Raw genomic sequence first — 13,932 nt, 5'->3', positions numbered from 1 at the left:
ACCAAGACCGCCAGAAATTACAAAGGGTCCTGAACGAAGCCCAATCCATCACGCAAACTAGCCTCCCATCCATTGACTCTGTCTACACTTCCCGCTGCCTCGGAAAAGCAGCCAGCAACAATTAAGGACCCCATGCATCCGGGGCATTCTCTCTTCTACCTTCTTCTGACGGGAAAAAGCTACAAAAGTCTGAGGACACGTACCAACTGACTCAAGAACAGCTTCTTCCCTGCTGCCATCAGACTTTTGAATGGACCTACCTCGCATTAAGTTGATCTTCCTCTACAGCCTAGCTATAACTGTAGCACTACACATTCTGCACTCTCTCCTTTCCTTCTCTATGAACGGTATGCTTTGTCTGTATAGCGCACAAGAAACAATACTTTTCACTGTATGTTAATACATGTGACAATAATAAATCAAATCAAAGACTAACATTACATTCTGTACCCTCTCCTTTCCTTCTCTATGAACAGTATGCTTTGTCTGTATAGTGTGCAAGAAACAATACTTTTCACTGTATACTAACACGTGACAATAATAAATCAAATCAAATAATAAAAAGAGGGAACTGGAGCTAATTATATTATCAATCAACTGTTAGGCTTAGCCGAACTTATTATCAGAACTCCAAGGGAAAAAAAATCATCTGGGAAATAGTGACTGCTGGAAGGTTTAAATTGACTGGCAGAACAATATAATCTTACAGTGCAAAAGGAGGCCATTTGGCCCATCGATTCTGCACCAACCACAATCCCACCCAGACCCTATCCACATAACCCCATGCATTTACCCTAGATAGTGCTCCTGACATTAAGGGGCAATTTATAATGGCCAATGCACCTAACCGACACATCTTTGGACTGTGGGAGGAAACCGGAGCACCCGGAGGAAACCCACGCAGACACAGGGAGAATGTGCAAACTCCACACGGACAGTGACCCAAGGCCGGGAATCGAGCTCAGGTCCCTGGTGCCGTGAGGCAGCAGTGCTAACAACTGTGCCAGCACTGAACCAAAGGCATTGAGTATCTACTGTTGACTTCAGACAATAAGACTTGAATAAAATGGCAGAGGTATGGAAACGAGAGCATTGTCCATCTCTTCTGGAATGTTCCTTTGCAAAGAAAGTCTAGACAGAGCTTAGTCTAACAATTCCATGACACAGGACTCAGTGCTCAAAGGGATGTTCCCAGGGACCCACACCGGGATAAACATCAACTGGAGAGCCATCAACCCGGTGAAATACACTCTTTTATCTGCCCAAAATTATCCTTATTTAACTTCCTTCATGTGGAGAGGCACTACTGTGAAGAAAGATCAAGATGCAAACCTCTAATTGTGATCTGACTCTTCGCGGCAGGGCCAAACATTAAGTCAAACTTAAGTCTTCACTTACTGTTGAAAGGGAATAAAATGGTGTTTGTCCTCATCACTCTCTGCCTTTCCCTTCAAAATGTCGGTAATGTCCATCGCTGCAAAAAGAAAAAGCAATTTGAATTAGAAAGAGGTGCCTTACTATTCCTCTCCCCAGTTGTAGCCCTTCCCCAGGCTGCTCTCTCCCTCTTCCTGGACCCTTCCCAATAGGCAAGAACAGCTCAGATTCAGAGGAGATTTGAGGGAAAACTTTTTCATCCAGAGGGCGGTGGGAATTTGGAACTCACTGCCTGAAAGACTGAGAGAGGCGAGAATCCTCGCAACATTTAGGAAACAGTTAGATGAACACATGAAACATCATAGCATACAAGGCGATGGGCCAAGAGCTGGAAAATGGGATCAGAATGGATAGTGTTATGAAGTTGCATATATAAGGTTAAAAATGTGGTGTTAGTGGTAAATATTGAAAAGAAATACTGAAACCAAAAGAAATCATATAGCATTGTCTCTTTAAAAAGCATGTCTTTGTGCTCGGGATTTTAAACTGCAGAAAGCGGGCTGCAGAAGCCAATTTTGCAACACTTGTACCTAAAGCAGCAACCAGAGCTCCAGCATAACAAAACAGGCTTTTGAATTGAACCAATGGGTTTAAAGCAAGCACTCAAAGACACAGAGCCAATTGAATTCAAATTTGAGTGTTATTGACAGCCTCATTCCACTCCAAGTGCAGGAATACTGTGAGGTAATTCTCGATACTTAAACCCGGACAAGGGGAAATAACAGTTAGAGTAATCTGGCCACTTCTTTAATCAGAAGGAGGGAGAGGCTAGACCCTCACACCGAATCCTGCAGTTTAATGTATGTCTTCATCAAATTTACCATCTACAGTCAAAAATAGATCAACTCGGGAGACATTTTAGATCTGGACTGCAAAGACCTTCAGACTTCTAACAAGTACCTGGTAGTATATATATCCTTTTGAGAATGACTGGAATTTATAACCCTTTGTTTCGTTCACGAGTCATGTATTATCCAGGCAGCATTCTATTGGCCAGTTTATTCAGTTTGGTAATTGTTTTAATAAGGTTGTCGCCAGTTTAAAATAAAGACCTGTTAATTGTTCATTACAGAGAGTGCCCGACCCTGCTTTAATTTACCTAAACTAATAACCTCCTAGTCCCTCACACCCACTTCCTTAAGATTACGAGGTGAGGTATATCCCTTTGGGGGGCTTCCAACATCACGCAGAGGGAAACATCACCTCCGCGTCATAACAATAGGTGCTTTTTAAAAATTCATTCGTGGGATATGGGCGTCGCTGGCTGGTCAGCATTTATTGCCCATCCCTAGTTGCCCGAAGGTAGTTGAGAGTCAACCATATTGCTGTGGCTCTGAAGTCACATGTAGGCCAGGCCAGGTAAGGACAGCAGATTTCCTTCCCGACAGAACGTTAATGAGCCAGATGGGCTAGATTGCCAGTGGGGAAATAATGGGCCGAAGGGCCTCTTTTTTGTGCTGTAAACTCTTTGGGAGCGATTTTGAGCCCACACTCTCCATCTGCGGGAATGTCAGCGGGTGCTCCATATCTGGAGAGCATGATTTATGCTGGCGGGTTTCTGAGTTCCGATCTTACCAGCCCCTCGCCGGTGGAGTGGTGTGAAACATGCCGCGGGACCACAGCAAGTTCATTTTAATACATAAACATGTCATTAGTGAGCACTGTCTCTGGGACTTCCTCTTCCCAATCACCGTATATTCAGGTGAGTGCTGATTTAGCTGATGAAGGAGCAGCGCTCCGAAAGCTCATGATACCAAATAAACCTGTTGGACTTTAACCTGGTGTTGTGAGACTTCTTACTGCATAGTAATTGCCATTGCGAAGGTTGTGGTGAGCTGCCTTCCTGAACCGCTGCAGTCCCTGTGGTGTAGGTGTTCCCATAGTGTTGTTAGGGGGGACATTTCAGGATTTTGATGCAGAGACAGTGAAGGAACGGTGATATATTCCCAAGTCAGAATGGTGAGTTGACTTTGATGGGAACTTCCAGATGGTGGTGCTCCCATGTGTCTGCTGCCCTTGTCCTTCTGGCTGTTAGCAGTCATGGGTTTCAAAGGTGCTGTCTGAGGAGACTTGGTGAATTCCTAAAATCTTGTAGATGGTACACATTGCTGCTACTGAGTGTCGGAGGCGGAGCGGGTGAATGTGGATGTGGTGCCAATCAAGCGGCCTGCTTTGTCCTGGATGGTGTCGAGCTTCTTGAGTGTTGTTGGAGCTGCACCCATCCAGGCAAGTGGGGAGTATTCCGTCACACTCCTGACTTCTGCCTTGTTGATGGTGGATAGGCTTTCAGGAGTCAGGAAGTGTGTTATTACCACAGGAATTCCCCATGGAATTCCCAGGACGGAGATATGAAGGACTGTGCGATGGTCACTCCTACCGACATTATGCACAGATGCATCTGTGACAGGCAGATTGGTGAGGGTGAGGTCAAGTATGTTTTTCCCTCTTGTTGGTTCCCTCACCACCTGCCGCAGTCCCAATCGAGCAGCGATGTCCTTTAGGACCCAGCTAGCTCGGTCTGTGGTGCTGCTACTGAGCCACTCTTGGTGACGGACATTGGAGTCCCCACCCAGATTACACTCTGTGCCGGGACCACCTCCAATTGGTGTTGAACATGGAGGAGTATTGGTTCATCAGCCGAGGGTGGATGATATGTCAGTGCAGGCTTTTGGTGGGGTTTTTTTACAATCTAGTGTGGACATTTCCATTTGAACTTCTGGTTTCTTTCTGTCATTTGATTTTGGAATAGTTGATGATGGCTGGGGGAATTTATTTCCTGATATCAGAGATTGAACAAGGACATGTGGAAGAGAAAAAGTTAATCAAAGGAAGAGAAATCCCAGGAACCTTGTAGCAGTGCATTTGAAAAAGACTTTTTGATTAGAGAAACCCACGCAGACATGGGGAGAATGTGCAAACTCGACACACTGACCCAAGCCGGGAATTGAACCCGGGTCCCTGGCGCTGTGACGCAGCAGTGCTAACCACTGTGCCACCATGCAGCCCTCCTCCAACCATCCCCGTCCATCCCCATTAGATCTCCATCCCCCTTCCTTCCCTCAGCTATACATCGATTGTCACCTTAACCAGCAGCTCAGCCTTGATACTCTCCTTCTCGGATTTGAAGGTCTCCCCAACACCTTCCTGATCATGTTTTGGTTCATCTCTGTTCCGTTACTGCTTAGGGCCAGTTTGTTCCCATTTTGAGGCCCTTAAAATATGTTTCCTCTGTCTAAGTCACTAGATAAATGTGTACTGATGTTATGGGACTTGAACAATTATTGCCAGACTACTAAATTATCCAGGACCTGAGGAGCCCATCGAAATGTTCTTTCTGGTTGTAGCACAGCTTGGCATGGCTCCTGCTCTGTCCAAGACCGCAAGGAACTACAAAAGATTGTGAATGTAGCCCAATCCATCACACAAACCAGCCTCCCATCCATTGACTCTGTCTACACTTCCCGCTGCCTTGGCAAAGCAGCCATATTTAAGGACCCCACGCACCCCGGACATTCCCTCTTCCACCTTCTTCCTTCGGGAAAAATAAAGAAAAGTTTGAGGACGTGTACCAACTGACTCAAGAACAACTTCTTCCCTGCTGCCTTCAGACTTTTGAATGGACCTACCTCGCACTAAGTTGATCTTTCTCTACACCCTAGCTATGACTGTAACACTACATTCTGCATTCTGTCCTTTCCTTCTCTATGTACGGTATGCTTTGTCTGTATAGTATGCAAGAAACAATACTTTTCACTGTATACCAATACATGTGACAATAATAAATCAAACCAATTCAAATCCAATCCTCTCTCTACAGATGAATCATAGGACAGCACAGAAGGTGGCCATTCAGCCCAGCTTGTCTATGCCAGCTCTTTGAAGGGGCTGCACAAGATGCTGAATGATCTGCTGCTTTCTCTCTTTTGGGTTTACAGGGTTCAGAGTTTTGTTTCCGTCCCCCATGTAGCACTGAGATTGCGACCTGTGCAGCATGCAGATCTTCCCTGCCTCAGCACTTCTGCCTTTCCCAACTGCAGACTGATAATCAAAGTTAAAGAATAGAGCAATCTGGATGGATCAGGGCTGATAAATCTAATGTGAATAAGAGCAACATGATTAGACTAGGGGATGGGAATAAGCAGCGGGAATATAAAATGAACCATGGTGGGTTACAGATATAATGGAGAAGTGAGATTAGATAGCATACTAAAGCACCAGTGCGTGAATCTAAATTAATTCAAAATGAATTTTAAAAATTAATGCAGAATTTAAATTGATATCAAATTGAATATTGTAACAAAAATTAGTCTGTGCTCATCCATCTGCTTCGCTCAGTTTGGTAGTGTGCTTGCCTACAAACGAGTTGGAAGGCAATACGCTCAAATTCCACAGCGAAACTTCTGCTCATTTCCCATGCTGACATTTCAGTGCAGTACTGAGGGACTGCTATACTGGAGATGGTAGTGAAGAAATTAAAGTTAAACCCAAGATTTGGCCTCACTCGGAACTTGTGAGTTTTATACTTAAACCATGAATGCTTCCAAGATACTAAAAACCCCAAACCCCCAGGAGGTGGCACAGTGGCACAGCAGTTAGCACTGCTGCCTCACTGTGCCAGAGACCCGGGTTCGATCCCAGCCTTGGATCATTGTCTGTGTGGAGTTTGCACATTCTCCCCATGTCTGTGTGGGTTTCCTCCAGGCGCTCCGGTTTCCTCCCACAGTCCGAAAGACGAGCTGGTTAGGTGCATTGGCCATGCTAAATTCTCCCTCAGTGTACCTGAACAGGCACCGAAGTGTGGCGACGAGGGGATTTTCACAATCAACAAATAAATAAACTTAAAACAAATTTCCTAGAAGCGTAGAATCCCTACAGTGCAGAAGGCGGCTACTGAAATGGTGAACATCATTAAGGGAGTTTTAAAATGTTTTCTGGTCCCATGGTTATCGTCATGGTTAGGAGAACGAGAAACCTTGAAATTGTGTGAGGGCACATCTGGGTGACGCTTCTCAAACATGTGGAATATTTGGGGGATTTTGTAACGGTCCAAATGGGCATTTTGAAACAGTTCATGAGGACTGTCACCCAATGCAGCACTGACCAATCACAGAACTTAACACGCAGGGAGTAAACAACCCTTCATCACCAAAGCTTCTGAACACAATGTCAGAGGGAGGTATAAGAAAGGTGTAACCTTTTCTTTCCAGCTTCTCTGTACATCTGGACTCTGGCCAACATGTCAATGGTTACATCTTTTCCCCTGGAGCATCTGATTAGCTCTCCAGGTGGGCTAAAGGCTTGCGAGCGTCACTCAGGGAACTTGTAACCCTTTAACACTCTGGTTGAGTTGAAACAAAGCTGGAAGGGAAATGTCAGCTTTGCTGGGGTGAAAGTGAAGAGATGGAAAGGCAAGGTTGGGGTCTGAGTACATGTTTCCACTTTGTGGCTCTCATTCGGACAACTCTTTGATCTGATAGTTTAAAGTAAGACAGAAAGTTGGATTGGAAAGAGACCAGTAGTTGTCCTGTAATATAAAGGATAAAGCATAAACTGAATTGGGAGAATAGAGTGTTTGTATAATGAGGAAACAAGTGAATTGGAAGAAATCGGTTTGTAAATTTTGTTTTCCAATGGTAGGCCCTAGGATTTTATACACCTATCCATCAGTTATCAGCACCTGGAGGAAATCCATGCATGGGGAGAATGTACAAACTCCAATGATGTGCGGGTTAGGTGGATTGAACAAAGAACAGAGAAAATTACAGCACAGGAACAGGCCCTTCGGCCCTCCAAGCCTGCACCGACCATGCTGTCCGACTGAACTAAAATCCCCTACCCTTCCGGGGACTATATCCCTCTATTCTCATCCTATTCATGTATTTGTCAGGACGCCCACTAAAAGTCACTACCGTATTTATGTCTGTATAGCGCGCAAGAAACAATACTTTTCACTGTATGTTAATACATGTGACAATAATAAATGAAATGAAATCAAAAAAATATTTAAAAGTCACTATCATATCGATTGGCCATGCTAAATTACCCCTTAATGTTGGGAGACTGGCAGGGTAAATAGTTTTAGTTTATTTATTCGTGCCACAAGTAGGCTTACATTAACACTACAATGAAGTTACGCTGAAAATCCCCTATGTGGGGCTATGGGGATTGGGCCTGGGTGGGATTGTTTTCGGTGCTTGACTGTTCAATGGGCCGAATGTCCTCCTTCTGCACTATAGGGATCGTACGATTCTATTCTGTGATTCTATGATCCCACACAGACAGTGACCCAAGCCTGGAATCGAACCCAGTTCCCTGGCGTTGTGAGGCAGCAGTGCTAACCACTGTGTCACCGTGCCGCCCTTCTGATGATGCCTTTTGATTTTGAAATCTAGTTCAATAAAGTTAGTTTGAAAATTTTATAATCCTGTATCTTTGCCAGCCAGCATCATTTATTCTGCTCAAGTCTGAATCCCTGTAACAGTTCAAGTGTTAACAGTTTCATGATCAATGTCCCATTCTTGAGAATATGCATATAAAATAGTTATGGCTGATTTTCAATTTAAATTTCACTCTAGATTTAGCTGATGTGAGGGTATCAAGTTGCAACATAATTAGGCAGCATAGCAGAAAGATAGTCATCTCCGACAACCCTCCTTGCATATTCAGAGCATTTTCGATACAGTAACATGTCCCAAGGCGCTTCAGAGGAAAAAAATCCAACAAAAATTGGCACCATGCTTAAGCAGGACAGGTGAACAAAAGAGATGGGTTTTATGCAGCATCTTAATGGGGAGAGAGGAGCAGAAAAGTTTATTTATTAGTGTCGCAAGTGGGCTTACATTAATACTGCAATGAAGTTACTGTGAAAATCTCCCAATCACTGGGGTGGCATGGTGGCACAGTGGTGAGCACTGCTGCCTCACAGCGCCAAGGACCGGGTTCGATTCCCGGTTCGGATCACTGTCTGTGCGGAGTCTGCATGTTCTCCCTGTGTCTGCGTGGGGTTTCCTCTGGGTTCTCCGGTTTCCCCCCACAGTCTGAAAGACGTGCTGGTTAGGTACGTTGTCCATGCTAAATTCTCCCTCCGCTGGAGTGTGGCGACCAGGAGAATTTCACAGTAACTTCATTGCAGTGTTAATGTCAGCCTTATTTGTGACTAATAAATAAAAAACAAACTTTTTAAAAAAATACTCTGGCGCCTGTTCGGGTACACTGAGGGAGAGTTTAGCATGGCCTAACCAGCACGTCTTTCGGACTATGGGAGGAAACCCACGCAGACACGGGGAGAACGTGCAAACTCCACACAGACAGTGACTCAAGACGGGAATCGAACCCAGGTCCCTGGCGCTGTGAGGCAGCAGTGCTAACAACTGTGTTGAGAGTTTGCATTGAGAATTGCGGAGCATGAATACATGTCACACTCCAAAACTAATGGTGAGGGGTGCGGGTGGGGAGAGGTGGACCAGAGACCTGAATTTGAGGAGCACAGAAATCTTGCAGAGTTGTTGGGCTGGTGGAGTTTACAGAGATAGGAAAGGTTGTAGGAGTTTGAGGTGATTACAGCGATAGAGAGGGGTTTGGCCATGCAGGATTTGAATGAAAGGAGAAGAATTTTAAATTTGAGACCTTAGTCTTTTTTAAAAAATGCATTTGTCAGAGGTGGGTGTCACTGGCTCGGCCATCATTTATTACCCATTCCTACTTGCCCTTGAACTGAGAGGCTTGCTAGGCCATTTCAGAGCGCAGTTTAGAGTCAACCACATTGCTGTAGCTCTTCAGTCATATGTAGGCCAGATCAGCTAAGGACGGCAGATTTCCTTCCCTGAAGAACATTAGTGAACAAGATGGCTTTTTCTGACAATTGACTATGGCTTTATGGCCATCAGTAGATTCTTAATTCCAGATTTTTTTTAAAAATCGAATTCAAATTCCACCATGCTGTGGCAGGAATCGAACCTGGATTCCCAGAGCATGAGTTGAGTTTCTGGATTAATAGTCTAGCAATAATACCATGAGGCTTCATCTCCCTTTTTGCTCTTGAGAACGCAGTGGTGAGCTGCCTTCTTGAACCATTTCAGTCACTGAGGTTTGGACACAGCCACAGTGCTGTTAGGGAGGGAGTTCCAGGATTTTAACCTAGGGACAGTGAAGGAAAGGTGATGTATTTTCAAGCAGCAGGGGGGGGGGCGCTGTGTGCCTTGGAACTTCCAGGTGGTTCCCATGTGTCTGTTGCCCTTGTCCTTCGAGAGACTCATTGTCATAGGCTTGGAAGATGCTTGGTGAGGGACCTTGGTGAGTTTGCGCAGTGCATCTTGTAGTCTAAAGGATATAAGTAAAGTCCACTCTGCGACCAACATAGGCCCCTTAGTCACTGAAATTATTAAGGCTTGCTCATCTTTTTCATCTACTGTAGCATGGGAGAAGTTGCCATGTGTAGCATAGATCATGATTATTCCCTTTATCCTGCAAGCTTATTTTTTATTGAATGCTTCAGCTATACAGTTCCTTGGCTCAATGCATCTGCTTAGTGTTCAGTAAGCTCTTCTACAGCTTGGATTTCATTCCAATATTTCTGTGCTCCTACTCTCCCTACCTGTCCCTCCCATATCCCTCTCTGTCTCCCTGTCTTTCACTCAGGACTTCAGGCAGTCTGTGTTCAACAATCTAACATTGCTGTACACCGCAAGTGGGGCTCAACCGTCCCAGACAGTCGAGAATTACGTGCAAGCTTTCATTTGACGCCGTCCCCACTTGCCCCCCTTGAGCAGACCAGGCCGATAGTCCCCTGGAGTTAAGAGGTGACCTCACTGAAACATGCAAAGTTCTCAAGGGGCTTGGCTGGCTGGAGGTGAGGGATGTTTCCTCTGACCACGGAATCTAGAACGCAAAACAAGGAAGCAAGCTGCAATGGATCGGAACTTTGTAAGGGTTTGGGAGGTTGATGAGGGGTGCTCATGAAAGGGGCAAGGGCCAAGGTTTGAGATGCTATGTAGAGGAGGGGAAATCTGAGAGGGGCTTTACTGAGAGGGGCACTCCAATGTGCGGGCCTCTTCCAAAACTGCTTGAATCCGGGAGGTGGTCGAAAGAGGCTCTTAAATGGGCATAAATTGCACACTTAAGGTTTCAGATGGGCCGCTGGTGAGGAGAGGTGGTGGCGGGGGGGGAGAGGGGGGGGGGGGGGGTCACCCAACACGACCCCAATTGTTTTGTGTAAATGTAGTATAAGGAGTGACAGATGGACAGCTCGCCCACTGCACTTAACATGTTCCCCCCACACTCAAAGCCATCAGCAGGAGAGCCCTAAATCCAGTCCCATGTCTCTGATTTATTCATCCAGGCCTTTAGAGTATGAGCCAATAATATAACCACCATGTTACCACACCCGCATGCAGTACAAAGTCGATACTTTCTGTTATACATCCTTCCAAGAATTTGACCAACATGTCTTTCACCTCAATTTCTTCATTCATTTGTGGGACATGGGCGCCGCTGGCTGGCCAGCATTTATTGACTATCCCTAGCTACCCGAGGGCAGCTGAGAGTCAACCACGTTGCTGCGGTTCTAGAGTTACATGTGGGTCAGACTGAAGTTTAAAGTTTATTTATTATTGCCACAAGAAGGCTTACATTAACACTGCAATGAAGTTACTGTGAAAATCAAAAGGGAAAATGCTGGAAAATCTCAGCAGGTCTGGCAGCATCTGTAAGGAGAGAAAAGAGCTGATGTTTTGAGTCCAGACGACCCTCTGTCAAAGCTATGTCAAAGATACTGCCAGACCTGCTGAGTTTTGCCAGCATTTTCCCTTTTGGTTTCAGATTCCAGCATCCGCAGAAATTTGCTTCTATCTACTGTGAAAATCCCCGAGTCACCACACTCCGCGCTTGTTCGGGTACACTGAGGGAGAATTTAGCATGGCCAATGCACCCAACCAGCACGTCTTTCGGACTGTGGGAGGAAACTGGAGCACCCGGAGGAAACCCACGCAGACATGGGGAGAGAATGTGCAGACTCCGCACAGACAGTGACCCAAGCTGGGAATCGAACCCGGGTCTCTGGCGCTGTGAGGTGGCAGTGCTAACCACTGTGCCACCGTGCCATGCTAAGACAGCACAAGACAATGCACAGGGAGTTGTCAGTCAAGCGTTGACACCCAGCTATATAAGAAGCTGTCAGGGTGGGTGACCAGAAGCTTGGTTAATGGTATGGATTTGAAAGAAGGTTTTGAAGGCTTGAGTGGAACCTTTTACTGATCTATTTATATTGTCCCGATCAATTCATTCACCTCCATTGAGGTCAGCGAGCCATACAGCTGAAGAATTTTAAAGCTCCTAACAGCCACTCTGGCTGACTGAGTGTCCGCTTTCTTAAAGAGCTCTTAAATTCGTCTCATGCCTTTTCCCCAAACCCTTCGAAAGTATTCTTCCAAGAATTTTTATAGATTCTCCAACTGATTTGATCTGATTGATGCCCTAACGACCTGAATTAAAAATCCATCTCCTAACCTATCCCTTTCTTCCTTTGGTGATCTTACATTTACATTCTTCAGTTCCTGACTCACCAGCCAGGGGAATAATTTTTATTCATTAACTTTTCAAAACCCATTTCTCTTCATAATCAAATTCTCTCAGCCCTGGTGCTGTCACCATGAATTTAATTTGTACCTTACTGCGTGGCATTGACATCCATCCCAATATCCGATGCAATATTCCAATTCCTTCTTCCTCTCTTTTTGTTTACCTTTGAACTTGCTACTTATGGGGGTGGTGGGGAGGAAACAGGGTTGTGTATTGAAAGAGGGCATGGGGGATGAGGTCAGAAATGCCACGGAGAAGATGCCATGCTGCATTTACTGGTAGGACCTCAATTTCACTTTCTTCTTCCCATCTGTGGCAGTTGGCCGCACTTGGAATATAGTGTTCAAGTCTGGTTGCCACACAACCAGAAGGATGTGGAGGCTTTGGAAAGGGTACAGAAAAGCTTTACCAGGATGTTGCCTGGTATGGAGGGCATTAGCTATGAGGAGAGGTTGAAGAAACTTGGTTTGTTCTCACTGGAACGGCGGGGGCTGAGGGGCGACCTGATAGACGTCTAAAAGATTATGAGAGGCATGGACAGAGTGAATAGTCAGAAGCTTTTCCCAGGGTGGAAGAGTCAATTACTAGGGGACATAGGTTTAACGCGCGAGGGGCAAGGTTTAAAGAAGATGGACGAGGCAAGTTTTTTACACAGAGGTTGGTGGGTGCCTGGAACTTTCTGCCGGGGGAGATAGTGGAAGCAGATATGATAGTGAGTTTTAAGGGTGTCTGGACAAATACAGGAATAGGATGGGAATAGAGGGATATGGTCCCTGGAAGGGTAAGGGGTTTTAGTTCAGCCGGGCAGCATGGTCAGTGCAGGCTTGGAGGGCTGAAGGGCCTGTCCCTGTTGCTGTAATTTATTTTGTTCTTTGGTTGATTCCGGGGATGAAGGGGTTAATGTATGAGGAGAGATTAAACAGTTTGGGCTTGTATTCGCTGGAGTTTAGAAGGATGAGAGGGATTGATAAAGTAAATGTAGACCAAATGTTTCCTCTTATGGGGCAATCTAGAACAAGAGGTCACAGGGTATAGGTTGAGAGGCGGTAGATTTGAAACTGAGATGAGGAGGAACTACTTCTCGCCGAGGGTGGTGAATTTGTGGAACTCGCTGCCCCATCGCGCGGTGGAGACTGAATCATTGAATGGTTTCAAGAAGGAGATCGATATATTTCTAATTTTAAAAAGGGAAAGAGGGATATGGGGAACAGGTGGGAAATTTGAGAGCAGGGAGAGATCAGCCATGATCTGATTGAATGGCGGAGCAGGCTCGAAGGGCTGAATTTGCCTACTTCTGCTCCGATGTTCCTATGTTCCTATGTCACAAACTCTGAGGTTGAAATTACTATCTGATGGTGAAGAGATGGAAGGAAGTGATTCAAGTGCTTCCTTTACATCCACCATGGGGGTCAGTTTTGCTCAGTTGGCTGGACAGCAGAGCAATACCAACAGCGCAGGTTCAATTCCCATAGCGGCTGAGGTTCTTCATGAAGGCGTTGCCTTCTCAGCATTGCCCTTTGCCTGAGATGTGGTGATCCTCAGGTTAAATCACCACCAGTCAGCTCCCCCTCAAAGGTCAAAGCAACCGATGATCATCTGGGACTATGACCACTTTATCTTATATCCACTTATTTTCTTGTCTCGTTTTATGCAAAGCTGAGATGGTTAGAGCGTGGCGCTAATAACACCAAGGTTGTTGGTTCACTTCCTGCACTGGCCAAATGCAATTGTCTATTCCTGTGCCGTCCTGGCAGATGTTATGTTCATTGAAGATCCCTTTGTCAGCGCAGTGCAGACTCTTTGGTTTTCATGGGAGACGACACTTGGGAAGGTCTATTTCCAAATATGTTTTTATGCAAGCCTTTACTAATGTTGGGGTGTAGATCAACTGGTATTGGGTGCCCTCCTGCTCCTACTGAAGGG

At 45.5% G+C, this 13,932-nt stretch overlaps 1 protein-coding gene across 1 annotated transcript in view; it reads right to left on the bottom strand.

Annotated features, from left to right (window-relative positions):
* LOC144500809 (dedicator of cytokinesis protein 2-like) overlaps nt 1-13,932 on the bottom strand; it is a 1,379,043-nt gene that overhangs the window by 1,076,690 nt on the left and 288,421 nt on the right. Inside the window, exon 11 of the mRNA XM_078224279.1 lies at nt 1,399-1,474. Coding sequence (XP_078080405.1) covers nt 1,399-1,474 — 76 coding nt within the window. The remainder of the gene's footprint in view (nt 1-1,398; nt 1,475-13,932) is intronic.

The sequence above is a fragment of the Mustelus asterias genome, chromosome 1, assembly GCF_964213995.1.
Source record: "Mustelus asterias chromosome 1, sMusAst1.hap1.1, whole genome shotgun sequence".
Taxonomy (NCBI): domain Eukaryota; kingdom Metazoa; phylum Chordata; class Chondrichthyes; order Carcharhiniformes; family Triakidae; genus Mustelus; species Mustelus asterias.
The sequence above is the reverse complement of the archived record's forward strand: the minus strand, read 5'-3'. Positions and strand labels throughout refer to the sequence as shown.